Source organism: Panthera uncia (genome assembly GCF_023721935.1).
Source record: "Panthera uncia isolate 11264 chromosome C1 unlocalized genomic scaffold, Puncia_PCG_1.0 HiC_scaffold_4, whole genome shotgun sequence".
Lineage (NCBI taxonomy): Eukaryota > Metazoa > Chordata > Mammalia > Carnivora > Felidae > Panthera > Panthera uncia.
Genome location: NW_026057585.1, coordinates 2,877,527 through 2,901,080, shown reverse-complemented (window position 1 = coordinate 2,901,080; position 23,554 = coordinate 2,877,527). Strand labels below are relative to the sequence as shown.

The 23,554-nt window shown below is 38.8% G+C and overlaps 1 protein-coding gene across 4 annotated transcripts in view; it reads right to left on the bottom strand.

Moving 5' to 3' along the window:
- The window catches only part of RNF115 (ring finger protein 115), a 94,633-nt gene that overhangs the window by 29,905 nt on the left and 41,174 nt on the right, over positions 1 to 23,554 (bottom strand). For all 4 annotated transcript variants that reach the window (XR_007454625.1, XR_007454626.1, XR_007454627.1 and 1 more), the window contains one exon: positions 15,557 to 15,768. Coding sequence is in view for 1 of the 4 variants with exons in the window: in XM_049616462.1 (XP_049472419.1) it covers positions 15,557 to 15,768 (212 nt within the window). In the remaining 3 variants the exon portion in view is untranslated. The remainder of the gene's footprint in view (positions 1 to 15,556; positions 15,769 to 23,554) is intronic.

Sequence of the window (23,554 nt, the reverse complement as noted above, 5' to 3'; positions counted from 1 at the left end):
TTCACATCAGGAGTTCTCAACATTGCTCCTACATAGTGATTTAGAAATCCAAGGAGACAGTTTTGTTAGTTGCAATAAGTGGGGAGGTACCATTCATATTTAGTAGATAGGAACTTCCCAAGCGCTTATCATCTTGCAAAAAATCAGAGGATAGCCAGGCCCAACAAACAATTATCCTCCAACACGCATAATCTTTGAATGTCCTGCCTGGACATTCCCTTGGGGAAAAACTGCCTACAATTTACTGAGCCCAAACTCAACTCCATTCTACACATAAAGTATTTCACACGTGGTTTTAAAATATACTGAATTTTCAAGGAATGCAACTATTGTGAAAATCAAGGAAAAAATTATACATTTCTGCCTCCCAGAATTTTCCCAAGCGCTCTTCAACATTTTAGAAAATCTTAACACTTTAGGAGAGGACTTAAGATGGTAGAGGAGTAGGGGGACCCTAAGCTTGCCTTGTCCCTTGAACACAGCTAGATAAATACCGTATCATTCTGACACCCAAGAAATCGATTTGAGGACTGAGAGAGCAAAACTGCACAACTAGTGGGAGACAAAATGGCCACACTGTAGAAGGTAGGAGCTGCAGAGTTGATTTGGGGGAGAAAAGAAGTGCAGGTGCTGGGAAGGGGAAGGAGCCCTGATCACAGAGAGAGGCAAGAGAGAGACAGAGTGAGAGCGCACACAGGGGACTGCACAAGAAAAACGCTTCCCCAAAACCAATGACTGGGAATAGGAAAGGGGCTGATTACTACAAGTTATTCTAAGCAGTGGAGCACCAAGTCTGAAGTTTTAGATGTCTTTGCCATCGCCAGGGTCATTCCTAGTGGGCTTAGGGGTGCTCCTGTGGGGAAAGAGGGTGGAGACCCTGGAGTGGGCAGCGTGGTCTGAGAATCCCCTGGGTTCCATGGAGAGAAACAGTCTCCCTGCTTGGAGCTCCTTTGGGAGTGGCAGCTCAGCCTCCCCAGGGACAAAAAGAACTGGTGGCATCAACGTGCTGCCCTGTTCCCTAGCATAGGAACAAAGACACAGCTGAGGGCAGCAAACCTTGGTGCCAGCTTTGTGCTTCACTTTACCATAAACTTTGAACCACTGCACAGTTATGGAACCACTTTCCTGGGACAAACCGTCAAACGCCAAAAGCTCTAAGACCCTCCCCCAGAGGATCAGTGAGGGTCTGTCACTGGTAGGTCCCTAAAATTTGGAGTTTGGAGTTTTGAAAATCAGCCACACATCTGAAATAAAACACAAGAGAACTGTGCCGCCTGGCAGGCAGACATGTCGATTGCAAGCAGGGTAAATGTAGGTTTCTGGCAGAAGCAGGGGACACAAAAGAGGTGGTTGTTTGCTCTTCTGTGAGGGCTTCCTGAAGAGTGGTGGGCACAAACTCCCCACTCCAGGGAGGAGACAGTGGGGCAAACACCAGTCCCCTCCACACTGCCCACCAGCTCACCGACTTCAGTGAACAAAACAGCGCCACCCAGTGGAGGCCATACTACTTACACCAAGCCCCCTCCCCTAGCCCTGCACCCTGGAGGTACATACTCTCCACTAGGGCAAATCATCCTGAGAATCAGTGCAAAAGGCCCTACCCCCGGAAGACCAGGACAAACCCCTTGTGTGCACCATGTCTACTGATCATAGAGTGCTGCAAAGTTTCAGCTCTAAGGGGAAATAGGATCTAGCTTTTTTTTTTTAATCTTTTCTTAATACAGCCATTACTCTAAGGAGCAGAAATACAATAGGCTTTCACACAAAAAGTGTGAATCACACAAAACAGTCACACAAAAAGTGATTCAGACAAAAATGACAAGATGAAGGAATTCATCCCAAAAGAAAGAGCAGAAAGAAGTCATGGCCAGGGTTTATACAAGTATGGCATACAAACCAGAATTTAAAACAATAATCATAAGGATACTAGCTTGGCTTGAGAAAAGCAAAGAAGGCACTAGAGGATCCCTTACTGAAGGCATAAAAGAATAAAAACTAGTCAGTCCAAAATAAAATGCTATAACCAAGACGCAAAACTGAATGGATGCAATGACAAGGATGATGAAGCAGAGGAACAAATCAGTAATACAAAAGATAAAACAATGGAAAATATTGAAGCTGAAAAGAAGACAGAAAAAAAGGTATTGTTTCATGAATATAGACTTAGGGAACTCAGCAACTCCTTAAAGTGTAATAACATTTGTATCATGTTATGATACAAAAGAGAGGGGAAGAGAGAGAAAAAGAAGCAAAAGATTTATTGAGCAAACTATAGCTGAAAACTTCCCTAATCTGGTAAAGGAAACAGATACTGAAATCCAAGAAGCACAGAAAACTCACAATAAATTCAACAAAAGCCAGCCATTACTAAGACAAATCACAGTCAAATTCACAAAATACTCAGAGTAGGAAAGAATCCTGAAAGCAGCAAGGGGGGGAAAAAGTCCTTAACCTACAAGACAAGACAGATCAGGTTCATAGCAGATCTATCTACAGAAACTTGGAAGGCCAGAAGGGAGTGGCAGGATATATTCAACATGCTGAATGGGAAAAATATGGAGCCAAGAATATTTTATCCAGCAAGGCTGTTACTCAGAATAGAAGGGATAAAGAGTTTCCCAGACAGACAAAAACTAAAGGAGCTCATGACCACTAAACCAGCCCTACAAGAAATATTAAAGGGGACTCTTTGAGTGGGGGAGGGGGGGGGAGACAAAAAGCAACTAAGACTAGAAAGGAACAGAGAACATCACCAGATATACCAACTTTACAAGTAACACAATGGCACTAAATTCATATCTTCCAAAAATCACTCTGAACATAAATGGACTAAATGCTCTATCCAAAGACATAGGGTATTTAAGGTACAAAAACAAAAAACAAACACACACAAGATCCATCTATATGCTGCCTACAAGAGACTCATTTTAGACCTAAAGACATTTGCAGATTGTAAGTGAGGGGATGGAGAACCATCTAACATTCATTTCGCTAATGAATGGCAAAAAAAAAAAAAAAAAGCCAGAGTGTCTATACTAATATTAGACAAACTAGATTTCAAACCAAAGACTAACAATAAATGAAGAAGGGCATTAATCACAATTAAGCAGTCTATCCCTCAAGAAGACCTAACAATTGTAAATATTTACACCCCCACGTTGGAAGCACCCAACTATATAAATCAATAACAAACATAAAGAAACTAATTGATAATAACACAATAATAGTAGGGGACTTTAACACCCCACTTACAGCAATGGACAGATCATCTAAGCAGATCAACAAGGAAACAATGGCTTTTGACACACTGGACCAGATGGACTTAACAGATATATTCAGAACATTTTATCCTGAAGCAGCAGAATACACATTCTTTTCAAGTGTACAGGGAACATTCTCCAGAATAGATCACATCCTGGGTTACAAATCAGCCCTAAACAAGTACAGAAAGACTGAGATCATACCATGCATATTTTCAGAACACAACACTATGAAACTTGAAGTAAGTCACAAGAAAAAACTGGGGAAGACCACAAATACATGGAGATTAAAGAACACCCTACTAAAGAATAAATAGGTTAGGGGCGCCTGGGTGGCTCAGTTGGTTAAGCATCCAACTTTGGCTCAGATCATGATCTCACGGTTTGTGAGTTCGAGCCCCGCGTCGGGCTCGTACTGACAGCACAGAGCCTGGAGCCTGCTTTGGATTCTGTCTCCTTCTCTCTCTGCCCCTCCCCATGTGTGCTGTTTCTCCGTCTCTCAAAAATAAATAAACGTTAAAAAAAAAAAAAAAAATGAAAACACAATGGTCCAAACCCTCTGGGATGCATAAAAGACTACTAAGAGGGGAATAGACTGCAATACAGATCTACCTCTAGAAGCAAGAAAAGTCTCAAACACACAACCTAACCTTACAACTTAAGGAGCTAGAAAAGGAACATCAAATAAACCTAAAGCCAGCAGAAGAGAAAAGAAAAACAATAAAGATTAGAGCAGAAATAAACAACATAGGCGAAAAAACCCACTAGAACAGATCAACGAAACTAACAGCCGGTTTCTTGAAAGAAATTAATAAAACTGATAAACCCCTTGCTATACTTATTAAAAAGAGGAAGGACCCAAATAAAATCACAAATGTAAGTGGAGAGATCACAATGAACACCACAGAAATATAAACAATTATAAGAAAATATTATGAAAAACTACATGCCAACAAATTGGGCAATCTGGAAGAAATGGACAAATTCCTAGAAACATAAAAACTACCAAACTGAAACAGGAAGAAAAAGAAAATGTGAACCAGATAAGAAACTGAATCAATAATCAAAAGTCTCCCAACAAACAAAAGTCCATAGCCAGATGGCTTCCCAAGGAGAATTCTACCAGACATTTAAGGAACAGTGAATACCTATTCTTGTCAAACTGTTCCAAAAAATAGAAATGGAAGGAAAACTTCCAAACTCATTCCTCAAGGCCAGCATTACCTTGGCTCCAAAACCAGACAAAAACTCGACTAAAACAGAGAATTACAGGCCAATATCCCTGATGAACATGGATGCAAAAATTCACAAGATACTAGAAAATCAAATTCAACAGTACATTAAAAGAATTATTCGTCATGATCAAGTGGGATTTATTCCTGGGCTGCAAAGGTGGTTCAATATTCGCAAATGAATCAACATGATATACTACATTAATTAAAAAAAAAAAAAAAAAAAAAAGGATAAGAACCATATGATCCTCAGGGGCACCTGGGTGGCTCAGTCGGAAAAGTGTTCAACTTTGGCTCAGGTCATGACCTTGCAGTTCATGGGTTCAAGCCCCATGTAGGGCTCTGGGCTGACAGCTCGGAAACTGGAGCCTGCTTTGGATTCTGTGTCTCCCTCTCTCTCTGCCCCTCCACGGCTCATGCTCTGTCTCTGTCTCTCTCTCTCTCAAAAATAAATTAACATTTAAAAAAAAGTTAAAAAAAAAAAGAACCATATGATCCTCTCAATAGATACAGAAAAAGTATCCATTCTTGATTTTAAAAACCCTCAACAGGGGCGCCTGGGTGGCGCAGTCGGTTAAGCGTCCGACTTCAGCCAGGTCACGATCTCGCGGTCCGTGAGTTCGAGCCCCGCGTCGGGCTCTGGGCTGATGGCTTGGAGCCTGTTTCCGATTCTGTGTCTCCCTCTCTCTCTGACCCTCCCCCGTTCATGCTCTGTCTCTCTCTGTCCCAAAAATAAATAAAAAACGTTGAAAAAAAAAAAAAACCCTCAACAATGTAAGGATAAATGGAACATACTTCAACATCATAAAAGCCATATTCGAAAGAAGTTAATATCATCCTCAACATGGAAAAACTGAGCACTCTTCCTCTATGGTCAGGAATAAAAAAGGAATGTCTACTCTCACCAGTACTATTTAACATAGTACTGGAAGTCTTAGTCTCAGCAAGCAGACAACAAAAAGAAATAAAAGGCAACCAAATCAGCAAGGAAGAAGTCAAACCTTCACTATTTGCAGATGACATGATATTCTATGTAGAAGACCCAAAGACTCCACCAAAAAATTGCTAGAACTAATACATGAATTCAGCAAAGTCACAGGATATAAAAGTCAATGTACAGAAATCTGTTACATTTCTATACACCAATAATGAAGCAGCAGAAAAAGAAATCAAGGAATTGATCCCATTTACAATTGCACCAAAAAATGTAAGATACCTAGGAATAAACTTAACCAAAGAAGTAAAAGATCTGTACTCTAAAGACTACAGAACATTTATGAAAGAAATCAAAAAGGAAACAAAGAAATGGGGAAAAACTCCATGCTCATGGACTGGAAGAACAAACATTGTTAAAATGTCTATACTACCCAAAGTAATCTACACATTTAATGCAATCCCTATCAAAACACCACCAGCATTTTTCACAGAGCTAGAACAAACCATCCTAAAATCTGTATGGAACCAAAAAAGATCCTGAATAGCTAAATCAATCCTGAAAAAGAAAAGCAAAGCTGGAGGCATCACAATTCTGGACTTCAAGCTATTATTACAAAGCTGTAGTCATCAAGACAGTATGATACTGACACAAACACAGACACATAGATCAGTGGAACACAACGGAAAACCCAGAAATGGACCCACAACTATACAGTCAACCAATCTTCAACAAAGCAGAAAAGAATATCCAATCAAAAAAAAAAAAAAAAGACAGTCTTTCAACAAATAGTGTTGGGAAAACTGGATGGCAACATGCAGAAGAATGAAACTGGACCACTTTCTTACACCATACACAAAAATAAATTCAAAATGGATGAAAGACCTAAATGTGAAACAGGAAACCATCAGCATCCTCGAGGAGAACACAGGTAGCAACCCCTTTGACCTGAGCTGGAGCAAATTCTTACCAGACACGTCACTAGAGGCAAGGGAAACAAAAGCAAAAAGGAACTACTGGGATTTCAACAGGATAAAACGCCTCTGTACAGCAAAAGAAACAACAAAACCTTTTAAAAGGCAATCCACTGAATGGGAAAAATATTTGCAAATGACATATCTGATAAAGGGCTAGGATCCAAAATCTATAAAGAACTTACCAACTCAACACCCAATAAACAAATAATCCAGTGAAGAAATGGGCAGAAGACATGAACAGATATTTTTCCAAAAAAGATACCCAGACGGCTGATACATGAAAAGATGCTCGATGTCACTCATCATCAGGACAATACAAATCAAAACCACAAAGAGATGCCCACCTCACACTTGCCAGAATGGCTAAAATTAACAACACAGAAAACAAGAGATGTTGGCCAGGATACAGAGAAAGGGGAACCCTCTTACACTCTTGGTGGGAATGAAAACTGTTGCAGCCACTCTGGAAAACACTATGGAGGTTTCTCAATAAGTTAAAAATAGAACTACCCTACAATCCAGCAATCGCATTACTAGGTATTTACCCAAAGGATACAAAAATACAGATCTGAAGGGAAGCAGGCACCCACATGTTTACAGCAGCATTATCAACAATAGCCAAGCTATGGAAAGAGCCCAAGTGCTCGACAATACACACAATGGAATAGTACTGAGCCATCAAGAAAAAGTTAAATCTTGCTATTTGCAATGACATGGATAGAGCTACAGTATTATGCTAAGTGAAATAAGTCAATCAGAGAAAGATAAATACTGTATGATTTCACTCACGTGGATTTTAGGAAACAAAACAGATGAACAAATGGGAAGGGAAAAAAGAGAACGGGGGAGCAAACCGTAAGATACTCTTAACGATAGAGAACTGAGGGTTGGTGGAGGAAGGTGGGTATGGGTAGGCTAAATAGGTGAACGGGTATTACAGAGGGCACTTGTTATGATCAGCACTGGGTGTTTTATGTAAGTGATGAATCACCAAATCCCCCTCTTGAAACCAGTATTGTACTATAAGTTAACTAATTAGAATTTAAATAAAAATTTGGAAAACAAAACAAAAAGAATATTTATATTGACTATGTGTTGAAATGTTAATATACTGGGTTACCTAACATATATTGCCCATTTCTTCACTGGATTATTTGTTTTTTGGGTGTTGAGTTTGATAAGTTCTTATAGATTTTGGATACTAACCCCTTATCTGATATGTCGTTTGCAAATATCTTCTCCCATTCCGTCCATTGCCTTTAGTTTTGCTGTTTCCTTTACTGTGCAGAAGCTTTTTATCTTGATAAAGTCCCAATAGTTCATTTTTGCTTTTGTTTCCCTTGCATCCAGAGACGTGTTGAGCAAGAAGGTGCTGTGGCCAAGGTCAAAGAGGTTTTTGCCTGCTTTCTCCTCTAGGATTTTGATGGCTTCCTATCTTATGTTTAGGTCTTCCATCCATTTTGAGTTTATTTTTGTGTATGATGTAAGAAAGTGGTCCGCCAGGTTCATTTTTCTGCATGTCTCTGTCCAGTTTTTCCTGGCACACTTGCTGAAAAGACTGTCTTTATTCCATTGGATATTCTTGACTGCTTTGTCAAAGATTAGTTGGCCATACGTTTGTGGGTCCATTTCTGGGTTCCCTATTCTGTTCCATTGATCTGAGTGTCTGTTTTAGTGCCATCAATTTTTTTTTTTTTTTTTTTTTTTTTAAGAGAGAGAGCACGAGTAGGGGAAAAGGGTTGAGGGAGAAAGAGAGTCTTAAGCAGGCTCCATGCTCAGTGCAGAGCCCAATGCAGGGCTTGATCCCATGACCCTGGGATCATGACCTAAGCTGAAATCAAGAGTCAGATGCTCAACTGACTCAGCCACCCAGGCGCCCCTATCCATTCATCTATTGATGGACACTCAGGCTGTTTCCATGTCTTAGTTATTGTAAATAATGCTGCAATAAACACAGGGGGTGGTGTTGTACATATATCTTTTCAAATTAGTGTTTTCATTTTCATCAAATACCCAGAAATGGAACTGCTGGATCAAATGGTAGTTCTATTTTTAATTTCCTGAGAAACCTCCATACTGTCTTTCATACCACCTGCAGCAATTTACATTCCCAAAAACAGTGCACATGGGTGCATTCTCTTTTCTCCACATTCTCACCAACATTTGTTATTCTTGTCTTTAATGATAACAGCCATTCTAACAGGTGTGAGGTGACATATTGTGATTTTGATTTGCATTTCCCTGATGATTACTGATGCTGAACATCTTTTCATGTACGTGTTGGACATCTGTATGTCTTTTTGGTAAAAATGTCTATTCAGATTCCCTGCCCATTTTTAATCGGATTCTTTAGAGGTTTTTGGTGCTGAGGTGTATAAGTTCTTTCTCTATTTTGGATATTAACCCCTTATGAGATAATGTTGCTTCATTTTTAATACATTTACTTTAATGGTTACTTTCTACTAATGGCAAATGTTTTTCCATCTACATAGTCAATAATGTTTACATGGGTAATAATAGGAAGCTTCTTTTCGCAGTATGTCTGAATATGGTAAAAAGCAGGTAGGTTTCTTAAATGAAAACTTTAAATGATAATAATTATAGAGAGGGGGAGATATCAACAAGGTAAGAATTAAATGACTAAAATATAGAAAACACTGATTAAGAACCAAAAATCACTGAGTTCATGACACTCACCAAAAAAAAAAAAAAAAAAAGGCTGCATTGAGGGAAGAGAGTGCTGATGGTTAACATGTTTTACAAGAATAAGATCAAAATCTTCTGAAGACTGCTGAAACATTAATGTAAAATACATGTTAACTGTGCTATAATTACTCTGAAATAACATGTTACTTTTTCTATTTGCTAATAAAACAGCTAATTAGGGGCACCTGGCTGGCTCAGTCAGCAGAGCAGGCAACTCTCAATCTCAGGGTCATGAGTTCAAACTCCACATTGGGCATTAAGCCGAAGGAAGGCAGGAAGGGAGGAAGGGAGGAAGGGAGGGAGGGAGGGAGGGAGGGAGGGAAAGAAAGAAAGAAAGAAAGAAAGAAAGAAAGAAAGAAAGAAAGAAAGAAAGAAAAGAAAGAAAGAGAAAGAAAAGAGAAAGAAAAGAGAAAGAAAATAGCTAATTAGCAGACACTGGCTGTCTGACCCCAAATCCATTCTGAACACCCTTCTCCCCTACCACCTCCTACTACAAAGGATTCAAAAGCTAAATCCACACTCTCCCAGTTTTCTTTACAGCTGGGGATGGGGAGCATGTGACAAAGTGCCCGGTGAGTGGAATTTTCTTGGCAGGGGATATAGAGGAGGGAGTGGGAGAGTAGAAAAGATTTTCCTTTCCTTTGAAAAAAGGAACAAATAAGCTGATACTATCCCCTTTCCTTTCTTCTTTCCTGAGGCTTTAAGGCAGTTAAGCATGACAGAAAGATCAAGAGAATCACAGAGATCCAACCCTAACATGGTTAAGATACTGAACTATCCTACTGCCACCCAGCTACAGATATCTTGTTATGTGTTTAAAAAAAATTCTTTTTTAAGCCATCATTAAGTCAGGTTATACGTTACTAAGGTAATATGATTAGCTATAAAGGACGTATAAGAAAAGGAAGCTTACTTCTTTCTCTTTCCTCTATTAGTTAAAGGGACAATGTGATAATAGAGTAGACCACAATTTCCAATGGAATAAAGAAACAAAGCAACCAAGAGGACTGAATCAAGCCTAATATGTTCACATTGATATTTTATTAATCTGGCAAGGAATTTTTGAGCAAAAGATATTAAAATCTGACCCCTGCCTATTTTAACTGTACATGGCCCAGCTCCAGCACTCTGTGAGAAGAGTGTATATAGCCTAGTGCCTGAAAATTCTAGGCATTTAATAAATGCTAGTTAGCTTCTCCTTTTCTCTCAGATTGCAGACAAAATATAAGGCTGCCCAAGGGCATTCATACTGTGTTTTTAAGCATTCACACAGTAGAAAGGACAAATTAGAATAAGTCTCCCATTCCTATTTAACAACTAAAAGAATCTTCTTGAAAGAATTTTATTCCCATTACAGGAACCCCAGCAGAAACTGTGTTCATCCAGTCGGCCAGATATTATCAGCTAATAATGAGAGAAACACAAGCGGATCACATTACTCTGACACCCAAACTCTCTTATTAACTTAAAGGGATGTGCTGGGACACCTGGGTTCAGGTCATGATCTCGTAGTTAGTGAGTTCGAGCCCTGTGCTGGGCTCTGCGCTGACAGCTCAGAGCCTGGATCTGCTTCAGATTCTGTGTCTCCCTCTCTCTCTGTCTTTCTCCCCCACACACACTCTCTGTTTCTCTCTCAAAAAATAAATACAGAATTTAAAAAAATTTTTTTTTTTTAAATAAAGGATGTGGCTGCCTACCATGCTTAGATCCAATTCCTCTGGAGAAATTGTAATTATTTGAGCATCAAAATGAATAATAATTAAATAAAAATAAAATCCATGAGTCCACTCTAAAATAAACAAGTAGTACACTGGTGATAGGGCAAGGAAAAGAGCAAATCTTTTACAGTAGATTGATATCTGTAGGATGAATCACAGAAATAGAAAAATCATTATTTTATAGCCATTATGGTAATAATTCAGGCAAGAATCATCAATAGATTTTAATATCATTAAGTAAAAAACTATTAGGAACTAGATATTTAATATTCAAGTATCACTCCAGATTATTAATTACAGAGGAAAAGGGGTATAATTTTTCTTTATAAGAAAAATTTAGCAGACACTGCCTTAACCAAATGGTCATACTTAACATTATCCATGATGGGACAAGTTAACATCATGTGCCCCCTCTGTTATGAAACACTGAGAAAGATACATCATTTATTTGATATTCTTGTCCAGATATTTAATCTGAATGAAGAAACACTCAGACAAATACAAACGAATGGACATCTTGGGGGGGGGAAAAAACAAAAAAAACTAAACTTGACTGAAAACTAAGGAAGGTCAAGGGCACCTGGGTGGCTCAGTCAGTTGAGCATCTGACTCTTGGTTTTGGCTCAGGTCATTATCTCGGTTTATGAGTTCAAGCCCTGCCTTGGGCTCCATGCTGACAGCACAGAGCCTGCTTGGGATTCTCTGTCTCCCTCTTTCTTTCTCTGCCTTTCCTCTGCTTGTGCTCTCGCTCTCAAGATAAATAACTTAAAAACCAAAAAACAAGGAAGGTCATGTGTGGCTTTTCCAGCCGACAGCATGAACTAGATGCCCAGCCACCAGCTAGCACTACCACCAGACACGTACACAAATAGGTGTGCAAAGGATTTCAGCCCTCAGGTTTTAAGTCTTCTAGCTGTGGTCCTAGATATCACACAGCACAAACTATCTCCTGCTCTGTTTGAATTCCTGACTCAAAGAACTGTGAGTGATAATATGTGATTATTACCCTTCAAGTCACCAAGTTTTAGGATAATTTGTTATGCAACAACAGATAACTAACATATACTCTAATAAGGTACAATCTCAATTTTCCTCGACAGTACCTACTTCACCTTGTTTTGGGGAACATTAAATGGGCTTATGAATGTCAAGCCTGACATGGTATGCTTCCTGCATGCTAGCTAGTATTAATAGAACTTCAACTGGCACAGTTAGAACTATGTTAGGGGAGTACGTGAGGTGCCTTAGGAGAGCACAAAGAAGGGTATTTGATATAGTCCTGAGGTCAGATGAGGTTTCTTAAATTCACCAGAAGATTAATTGGGTTAAGAAAGCAGTAAAAGGGGGCACCTGGGTGGCTCAGTCAGTTAAGCATCCGACCCCTCCAGTACTGGGTTCTGTGCTGACAGCTCAGAGCCTGCAGCCTGCTTTGGATTCTGTATCTCCCTCTCTCTCTGCCCTCCCCTGCTTGCACTCTCTCTCTCAAAAATAAATAAACATTAAAAAAAATTAAAGAGAAAAAAAGAAAGAAAGCAGTAAAGGTATTTCTGCCAGAGGAAACAGATTAAGCAAAGATAAAGAAGCTAGAAACAGCATGGTGTATGCAGAGAATAAGCTTTATATTGGCAGAATAAAAGAAAAGCAGGAAGTGACAGGGAACAAGGCTGCAGAGGTTGGGAGAGTCCAAATACACAGAGGACCTTGTATGTGAAGTTATGAACCCTATGAGAATGGATGTTATATAAGAAAGTGATACAGATTTGAAAGTTTAGGTATATGATCCTGCAAGGGTAATGTGGGAGAGCTCTGAAGGAGAAGGAAGAGGCAGGAGGCTAGTGCAAGAGTGCAGGCAAGTAAGAAAAGGTGTGGATGTGAACTACAGGGGAAATGGCCGGGCAAAACAGGAGTTGAGAAATAGGAAATAAAGATCAGGAAGAATTAATGACTGACTGGAGACTTGAGTGAGACAAAGGAAAGAGTCCAGGTTAATGTCTCAGTTTCTAAATTGGGTAGAGAATGGTACTTCCAACCAAAATCAGATAGAGAAAAAGGATCAGGTTTGGAAGAAAAGAATTTCGCTTCCATCTTGGTGAGGTTGGAGCATCTATAGAATATCCAGATGGGAATGTCTAACAAGAGGTTATATATTCAAGTCTAACATTAGGGGGAAAGGTCAAAATAGAAATACAGCTCCGAGAATCTTTAGTATGTAAGTAATTATTAGAATTATGAGAGAACCTAAGAATTGAGAGACAAAAATTTTGCTCCCTCAAGGGACATTTGGCAATTTCTGAAGACATTTCTGGTGGTCATAAATAAATGGAGGGATGGGGGGGTGGTTACTACATGTAGTAGGCAGAAGTCAGGAGAGCCCCCATACGACAAAGAATTATCTAGTCTAAAATGTCAGTAAGTCCCAAATCTAAGAACCCTGCTACAGACTAAAGAAAATCAGAATAAAGAAAACACCTTGGGAAAACAAATATTTAGGAAATATCCACAAGAAGGAAAAGTCTGAGAAGAGGTAGATCGAGAAAACTTACTGTCATGGAAATCAGAGAAGTAGAGAATTTCAAGAGGGAGGAAAATGTTGAATTCAGTAAGTTAGAGCCAAACAATAAAGATTTCCGAGTATCCATTGGGTCTGCAACTAGAAGGTCACCAGCGATTTTAGTGATAGGGGGGCCAAATTATAGTAGCACAGTAATAATAAGAGATGAGAAAGTACACAAAATAAATGCAGAGTCCTCTTAGGAAATTTTATTGAAAAAGAAAGGAAGTAAGATTGGGCAGTAACTAAAGTGATGTTCTCAACTCTGGCTAAAATCAGAATAACCTCAGAAGGTTTTAAAAATTACCAATGCCTGGATCTCACTCAGAATACTTAAATCAGAATCCCTGGGGACCGGGACCAGGCATCAGTGTTTCTTAAAATATCCTCAGTGACACTAATGTACAGCCAGTGTTGAAAACCATGCTGCGGAAGTGTGGGGGGGTGGGGAGTAGCAAAGGGGAAAAGGGGAGCAAGGAGAAGAAAATGGATGAAACTAAATCTCAGAAGAAGCTGGTAAAGAATGAATCAGAAACATGGGCTGGTAGAGTTACTTTGAAAACAAAGGATACCTCATCTCAGGAGACTGGAAGGAGAAATAAATATTAGGTACAGAAACTGGACACAGGGTTTTTGGGAGTTCATGTCTAAGGCCTCAATTTTCAAAATGAAGAATATAAGTCAGCTGCTGAGAATCAGCCTACCAGATGGGAAATCTGGAATGAAATTTGGTGAAAGATCAAAATATTTCCTGAGGGGAATGCAAATTAAAAGACTAATCAAAAGCACTGACAGTCTAATGAAGATTAAATATACTTTGCCAGTTGCAGGGGCATCGACGGGCACACTTAATGATTTTCTTCCAGCAGTGCTCAGCCATCCCCCAGGGGAGGAGCAAGGAAAAGCAAACCACAACACGGATCCAAAATTGGCAGTTTAGTGGGTGGGAGAAAAAAAAAGTGCATAGGAAGTAAATTTTGAGAAGAACTAGCTAGGTTCAACAATGCAATCCACACTAGGTAGAGCAGCTAAAGTAATCTATATGCAGTTTAACTGGCACAGATTTACTTCTAAGCACCATACATTCTTATAATGGTCTGAGATTTTTTGGTTTTCGTCCTAGACAATGCCATTAAATTAGATTTCCTATATTCTATGACTGTCCTAAGAAGAAATGTCTACAACTTTGAAATTTATAAGATATAATATGAACTAATGGACAAACAGATGGATAGGTAGGTGATAAGTATAGTAAACTATTAATAATAAAACCTAGAAGTTGTGTGTATGTGTGAGGGAGTACAGGCTCTAGAACAGCATTGTCCAATAGGACTGAGATAATGGAAATGTTCTATGAGTGCTGTAAAATATGGTAACTACTAGTTATCTGTAGCTACTGAGCCCTTGAAATATGGCTGTGTGAAGAATTTTGAGTTTTATTAACTTTTAATTAATTTAAAGTGATATAACCACATGTGGCTAGTGGCTGCCATGCAGCACTAGATTTATATATCCCTGGGTTCAAGTAAATCCTGGCTCTACCACTGATCCAGGTTATTTTATTTATCTGAGTCTCAGTTTATTCTTATATAAATGGAGAACAGCAATAGCACCTACTAGTCCATATGGATTAAATAAGATAAGCAGAGAAAGCATTAAGCACAGTCCTATGCATATGGCAAACATTTACAAAATCTATTATTCCTACATGAGATCAAGCGCCAGCATCTGTTTTGCTCACCACTGTATCTCCAGTGTCTAATACAATTAGACAAGACTCTGCATTTATTCCTAGTAAATTTCATATTAAGTCCATTGCTCCAACTTGCTGAGGTCTTTTTGAATCCTAATGTCACCCAATATATTGGATATCCCTCCCTCTCCATATCTTCTGAAATTTTGATAAACAAATGTATCACCTATATATTAATCTGAGACACTAATAATAAAATTAACCAGAGACCTATAGCATTAGTTTCATCATCCTTTAGTTTATCATCACTCGTTAACTGGTAGTAGTTGAGTACAGACATTCAATTTAACTTCACCTTCATTCTTTCTATAGATCTCCATCTTATCCATAAAGGTAAGAAGTATGAGAACCTATAAGGATTAGATTAAGCCAATACGTCCTTCACTGAAACTACCATTAAAGAGAACTTAAAAACACTCACTCACCCTTCAATAGCTGGGGATCTATCAGGACGAGTACTTCCCCGCGATCTATATCTTCGAGTCATTGGCAGCCGTGGAGGCCGACTTGGTCCCCAGAAGTCGGTATGAGTTTGGTGACCCCTCTCATTGGCTCTATTATCTTGGTCCAGTGGACTGCTACTTAGAAATGGTCTGAAGTCTGGGAAAAACATCGTGTGGTCCAAATGTTCCCAGAGCTAGTAAAAAACAGAAATAAAGAACACATTACTCGTTTCAAGATCAGAGGAAAGAGGAAATGGTAAGAACAAATACTGAAAAAAGAGAGGAATAATTTTTAACACTTTGAAATTAAGCAGCTCCAAACTAAAGAAGTATATGTTGGGGCGCCTTGGTGGCTCAGTCAGTTAAGTGTCGGACTCTTGATCTAGGCCTAGGTCATGAGCTCATAGTTCATGGATAAAGCCCATATCTGTGCAGATAGTGTAGAGTCTGCTTGGGATTCTCTCTCTCTCTCCTTCTCTCTCTCTGCCCCTCCCTGACTCGCATGCATGCTCTCAAAATATAGAAATAAACTTTAAAAAATTAAAGAAGTATACGTTTCCTCAAGTCTATGGAGGAGAAAAGAGATACCTTTCAAATGCAAGCATGGAGGCTGGGGTTTACATACTAAGAAACTTCATTTCCTTCATATAGAAACGAACCAAAAGCTGGACCCCTTCCTTAACACTGAGCTCATATCCACAGGCCTCTGACCAGTTCCCCTTCTGAAGTAAAAATGTGAGCCAGAGATGATCATGGACTTCTGTCCTAAGCATAAGCAACCATTTAGATCAATGTTATATTCTTCTATTTTATCACAAATGACATCCATATTTCTACTATATAATAATCTAAGATTTAAATAAAATGGCTATATTTACATACACTTGTAAAAAAGCACCGTCACCACAGAGTGGAGACAGAGGTCTATAAAATACTTCTCTTGGATCTAGAAGCTACATCAAAAAGGGGTATTGTCAAAGCTTTAACAAGACAGTGTAGAAATATCTGTTAAGACCGTTCTGTTGTATATACTTTTATTTTATCATTAAAAGGGTGTTGTTGGGGTATAGGGAGAGGACTGGGGGTGGGGATGTGTGTTTGTTGGGTTTGGCAAAGGGATTATTCAACAAAGAGTGAATGGAAAAAACAAACCACCACTAAAATAATTTAAATTTTATTTACCTGTACACCAGATACTTTAAGAGTTCCATAGAACAACACAACTTATTTCACTCCATCCAACCAAGTACATAATCCTGGTCACATCCTGTCTTTTTGTTTTGTTGCAAAGTTTTAAATCAAACAGACAAACCTATATTTAATGTATATATAATAATAGGGAGACAAAACTGCTCGGCACATGACCTTAGGTCTTAAAATCCTCACAGCTCATCTCCAGACTAAACATTTCCTCCAGAGACTCACACTAACAACGGCCTCCTCTACAAAGGGTCAGCAGCACAGCTGCAAGTTAAAGCTGAGCTGATTCTCGGGGTGCCTGGGTGGCTCAGTCGGTTAAGCATCTGACTTCGGCTCAGGTCCTGATCTTGTAGTTCGTGAGTTCGAGCCCTGCGTTGGGCTCTGAGCTGACAGCTCAGAGCCTGGAGCCTGCTTCGGATTTTGTGTCTCCCTCTCTCTCTGCCCCTCCCCTGCTCATGCTCTGTCTCTGTCTCAAAAATAAATAAAAACATTAAAAAAAAAAAAAAAAAGCTGAGCTGATTCCAGACCCCACTCTAGTCTCAACATACTCAATTCTTGAAATTAAACAACTCTTGATTAGGTTTGTCAATAATGTTATTTTTTGCTATTTTTTCCAGTTTACATTTTGCTTCTTGATTTTCAAAGATGTTTCCTTCCTTTTTAATTAAAAAATACACAATCAATGTTACAAAAATGAGAACGCAGGATATAAAATATGAAGTGCAATCCAGTCTCCATTCAGCCATGACCAATTCCTACCCCTAATTCTACTCTCCTACTCAGAGGTTACTTTGGTGTATAGAATTCCAATCTTTAAATATAAGTGTTCACACACACACGCACACACACTCCCTCCCCCTCCCTCCCTCTCTCTCTCTGTCTCTCTCTGTCTCTCTCTCTCTCTCTCTCTCTCTCTCTCTCTCATTCAACAAATGTTTGTTTAGCATGTACTCTGTCCCAATCACTTTCTGGGAACTGTTAAGATGCAGAAATGAATAAAATTTTTAAAAGAAAAAAAAAGAACCTCTGCCCTAATGGATTTCATTTGTAAGTGGGAAAAGACACTACCCCTCCCCCCAAAGGAAGACAAACTGCAAATGTTACATAAGGGATAAAAGCCATGCCTCGAGGGGAAAAAAAGGCTTGCACTGACTTAGAACACACACTGTCATATCATTCTTTTCAACAGTAGCATAGCCTGGATGTTTTGTATTTTATCTAGTCTTTACCATTTTTACTATGATCTCTAGTATTTGATACATCTAAAATAACATAATAAATGAGGTATAAGAAAATAAAATATATACCCATGTAACCATCTCTTAGTTCAGGTCACTAAAGCCATCGAAACCCTGTGTCCCTCCCTGCCCCAACCTCCAGAGTTAACCACTACCCGTAATTTTTTTATCATCCCCTCTTCTTCATAGTTTCACTAGAAATGCATATACCCCTAATAACATGGGCCTTATGGATTATGAAAGTGCTTTATGAAAGCACTTGCTTTCTTGGCTGCACATGTTGGTGCATTTTCACACACACTTTATACCATACTTTTTAAAATCTTTTCTCCTCTCAATAAACATCTTACTGTTTCCAGGTTTTTGCTATAACAGCCAGTGTGAACATTCATGTATGTGTCTTCGGCTACAGAGGCAGAACGGTCTCTCCATTGGTAAGACATATACAACTTTATATGGTCTATACGTCTTTACTTTACAAGGCAATGCCAAACTGTCTTCCAAAGTAGTTGTGCCAATTCACACATCCACCAAGAGTTTCCATTGCACCAGATCCTGGCAAGCACTAAATATCATAGGTCTTTTTTCTTTTTAGTTTTTACCAACCTACTAGATTGAAAATGGCATCTCACTGTAAGATTTTTGTTTCTGTTTTTGTTTCTGGTGTGTAAGAATAAACAGGAGGGTTTGTTTAAAATGTATATTCTTTGGCCCTACTCCAGAAAGTAAATTCAATAGGTCTGTAGTGAGCCTGAAAGACTCCCTTCAACATATCTTATATAGAAGGCCTATCTATTAGCAATGAACTCCCTGAAACGTTGTTTATCTGGGAATGTCTTAATTTCTCCTTCATTTTTTTTTAACTTATTTATTTTTGAGTGAGAGAGCGCGCAAGTGATTGAGGGGCAGAGAGAGAGGGTGAGAGAAAGAATCCCATGAGGGGCAGAGAGAGAGGGAGAGAGGGAGAGAGAGTGCAGAGCCCGGTGCACAAGCTCACCGAATGCAGGGCTCAAACTCACGAACCGAACTGTGAGATCGTGATTTGAGCCAAAGCTGATGCTCAACTGACTGAGTTATTACCCAGGCGTCTCTCTCTCCTTAAATGTTATCACTGCTTCTAGCCTTTAATATTAACCCAACCTTGAATTCTTAGTATGAACACAGTAGATTGCTGGACTCTATTCTGGGGTTTTCTCCATCTACAATCAAGTGAATTGGCTTCTGATTTTCCTTTTGTGTCCTATCCTTGTCTGGTTTTGCTATCAGGTTATCCTAGCCCCATAAAATGTAGTAGGAAGCATTCTTTCTTTCTTATGGAAAGCACAGAAATAAAATTACTGAGTATTTTAAATTTTGTTAGATAGTACCAAACTATCCTCCAAAGGGCTATACCAATCTATACTCCTACCAGAGTATAAGAGCTTACATTCTCCATACTCTTGCCAATACTATTTTTTAACAAATTTTTAAAATTTCTAATGTCCAATCTGATAAGAAAAACATAAATAAGATTTCTCTAAATACTAATGAGATAAAGCACCTTTTCATTTTAAATGCCATTTGTACTTCTTATCATATCAGATTTATTTCCCTTTGTTTTCTAGTGACAGCCCCCTCTGGTAAAGATCACTTGCTTCTAGTCTGAAAAGTGGTTTACAACACAAAGTTTTTCTTGACTCCAAATTCCAAGGTAAATGCAACATTTAAATATCCAAAACTACACTTGCCTTTAATAAGTGAAAAAGTATGACCCCCTCCATGTTCTCCAACATCCAACTCACATAAACTATAGGAAATGTACAGTTCCTGTACTATACGAATAAAATTCCATAAAGTTTGCTCACAGAAAACTCTCCAAAGGAAAAAACTAAGTATGGGGGCACCCGGGTGGCTCCACTGGCTGAACGTCCGACTCTTGATTTCAGCTCAGGGCATGACCCCAGAGCCTCATGTTGAGCTCTACACTGAGCATGGAGCCTACCTGAGATTCATTCTCATTCTCTCTCTCTCTCTCTCTCTCTCTCTCTCTCTCCGCCCCCTCCCCTGCTCAAGCACACACGCTCTCCCTCTCTCAAATAATAATAAAACTAAATATGTGAAAATTTGAATAGAAGAAAAATCAAGCACCAAGACCATAATATCAATAATATGCATTGATAATTATATACAAATTGTTACCACATCTAACACATGTAAAAATTCTGAAGGAACCCAAGTTCAGAAGCAGCTTCAACATCAGCATAAGGCATTTTGTTACTTGTCTGGAAACCACAAATTAGTACAAACAAATAATATCAATGTACCTGTCCCAAAATAATAGCGTACCCTGACCACAGAACACAGGATAAAAAATGCATTACACAAATGTATACCAAATCAACACCAAGATAAGAACAGTTTCAGGTCATTTGCCTCTGAGCAGACTTAGACAAGCATAAGAGGAAAAAAATAGCTCATATACAAAACTGGGTATTCAGAACATGGCTTACACAAGTAAAAACAGAGAACACTATTACAAAGTTTGGGTGAAACATTTAAAAGAATCACAGAGACCGTTTGTTTGACAAGTTTTGCTTGAAAAAGTGAAATGTTGGGGCACCTGGGTGGCTCAGGCAGGTGAGTGTCCGTCTTCGGCTCAGGTCATGATCTCACAGTTCATGGGTTCAAGCCCTGCGTCAGGCTATGTGCTGACAACTCAGAGCCTGGAGCTTGCTTCAGATTCTGTGTCTCCCTCCCTCTCTCTGCCCCCTCCCCCACTCATTCTCTGTCTCTCTCACTCTCAAAAATAAACAAATATTAAAAAAAAAATTTTTTTAACTGAAATGTTATTATGAATGCAGGTAAAAAGACAATGCTTCTGAAAATACATGGACTGAAATATTTATGTATTTCAATACAAAAAAACAGGATGTGGGGCACCTAGGTGGCTCAGTCCGTTGAATCTCAATTCTGGTTCAGGTCATGATCTCACGGTTCAAGAGTTTGGGCCCCAAGTGGGGTTTGCTGCTGTCAGTGCACAGCCTGCTTCAGCTCCTCTGTCCCTCTCTCTCTCTGTCTCTCTCCCCCACCTGCGTGCTTTCTCTCTCTCAAAACAAAAACAAAAACAAAAAACAAAAAAAAGGGGCGCCTGGGTGGCTCAGTCGGTTAAGCGGCGGACTTCGGCTCAGGTCATGATCTCGTGGTCCGTGAGTTCGAGACCCGTGTCGGGCTCTGTGCTGACAGCTCAGAGCCTGGAGCCTGTTTCAGATTCTGTGTCTCCCTCTCTCTGACCCTCCCCCATTCACGCTTTGTCTCTCTCTGTCTCAAAAATAAATAAACGTTAAAAAAAAAAAATTAAAAAAAAAAACAAAAAAAACCAGAATGGGCAGTACTTTCCATTTAGCACAATCTGCTGTACGCTAACCATGATCAGATGAGCACCTCTTAAAATACTATGGTCTGTTCCTCAAAAGTTAAAGAGTTACCATATGACCCAGCAATTTCACACCTAGTCATATACCTAAGAAAACTGAAAAACATATGGTCACACAAAAATCTGTACACAAATATTCATTATTCATAACAACTAAATAGTATAAACAACCAAATGCCCACCAACTGATGAATGAATAAACAAAATACTGTTTTGCCATACAATTGAAATATTATGCAGCCATAAAAAAATTGAAAAAAATAAAGTACTGATACATGCTACAACATGGATGAACCTTGAAAACATTATAAGTGAAAAACATCAGTCACAAAAGTCACATAATGTATGATTTATATAAAATGTCCCAAATAGGCAAATCCACAGAGAAAATAAATTGGTGGTCTTACCTATGACTGAGGGAGCTGGGGAGAAAAAGGAGTGACTACTAATGGGCATAGGGTTACTTTTTGGGGTGATGAAAAAGTTCTAGAATTAGTGGGGATGGTTGTATACTATGAACATACTAAAACCACTGAATTGTACACTTTAAATGGGTGAATTATGTGGTATGTGAATTATATCTTAAAAAATACTAGTCCCACAGAGATAAATCAATTTAGAGTACAATTTTGAAAAAGTGCACAACTTTATGAAAATATTAAATCAAGATAAGGAATACAACCATCACCTCCAAATGTATTCTAATGCCCCTAGGTAATCCCTCCTCCTACCCCTCCCTAACCCTAAGCAACCACTGATCTTTCTGTGGTTTGTGTTTTCTAGAATTTTATATTTTCTGGAATTTCATTTAAAGGGGATATTGTGTATACTCTGGCTTCTTTTAATCAATTATTTTGACATTCATCCACATTTTTACATGTATGTATCAATGGTTTATGCTCAGAAGTATTCCATAATATGGTTACCATAATGTGTCTAACCTTTCACCTGTTGATGGACATTTAGATTGTTTCTAATTTTTAGCTATTAGAAATAAAGTCACTATGAATATTTGTATACGTATTTATATATTCAGATACATCTTTGAAAAAAAAAACCAGCTAGTGTGTTTTCTAAAGTGATTGTGCCATTTTTATATTCAATTTCAGCTGTTCCACAGCCTCACCGAGTTAGTATGGCAAGCTTTTCAAATTTTAGCCATCCGGAGAGTTGTGCAGTGGTATATTTCACTGTTGTTTTAACTTGCATTTCCCTAATGGTTAATGACGTTGAGCATTTCTTTTTTTGATGTTGAGCATTTTTCTACATGTTTATTTGCCCTATGTACATCTTTTTTGGTGAAGATTATTTCATTTTAAGAAGTTCTTTATATAGCTGGATACATTTTTCTGCATGTTTATTTGCCCTATGTACATCTTTTTTGGTGAAGATTATTTCATTTTAAGAAGTTCCTTATATAGCTGGATACAAGTCCTTTATGAAATAAATAATCTGAAGATATTTTCTCCCAGACTGTGGCTTGTCTTTTCATTCTTATGAAGAAGAGTAGAAGTTTTTAATTTTGATGAAGTCCAATTTATCAGCCTTTTCTTTTATGGAGCATACTTTTGGGGTCATATCTAAGAAATCTTTGCCTAACCCAAGGTCATAAAGATTTTTTCCTATGTTTCCTTCTTCAAGTTATCAAAAGTTTTACATTTAGGTCTACTTTCTATCTTGAGCTCATTTCTGTATATGGTTTAAAGTATGTATCTAGGGGCACCTGGCTGGCTCAGTCGGTTAAGCGTCTGACTCTTGATCTTGGCTCAGGTCATAACGTTACAGTTCTTGAGTTTGTGCCCCATATCAGGCTCTGCGCTGATGGCAAGGAGCCTGCTTGGAATTCTGTCTCTCTTTCTCTCTGCTCTCCCCCCATTTATGTGCTCGCTCTCAATCAAAATAAATAAACTTTAATGAAGTATGTATCTAAGCTCATATTTGTGTACTGTGACTATCCAAATGTTTCAGTACCATTTATTTATTTATATTTTTAATTTTTTATTTTTGAGAGAGAGAGAGAGAGAGCATGAGTGGGGAAGAGGTAGAGGGGCAGGGAGGAGGGAGACAGAGAGGGAGAGAGAGAGAGGGAGGGAGAGAGAGGGAGGGAGGGAGAGAGAGGGAGGGAGGGAG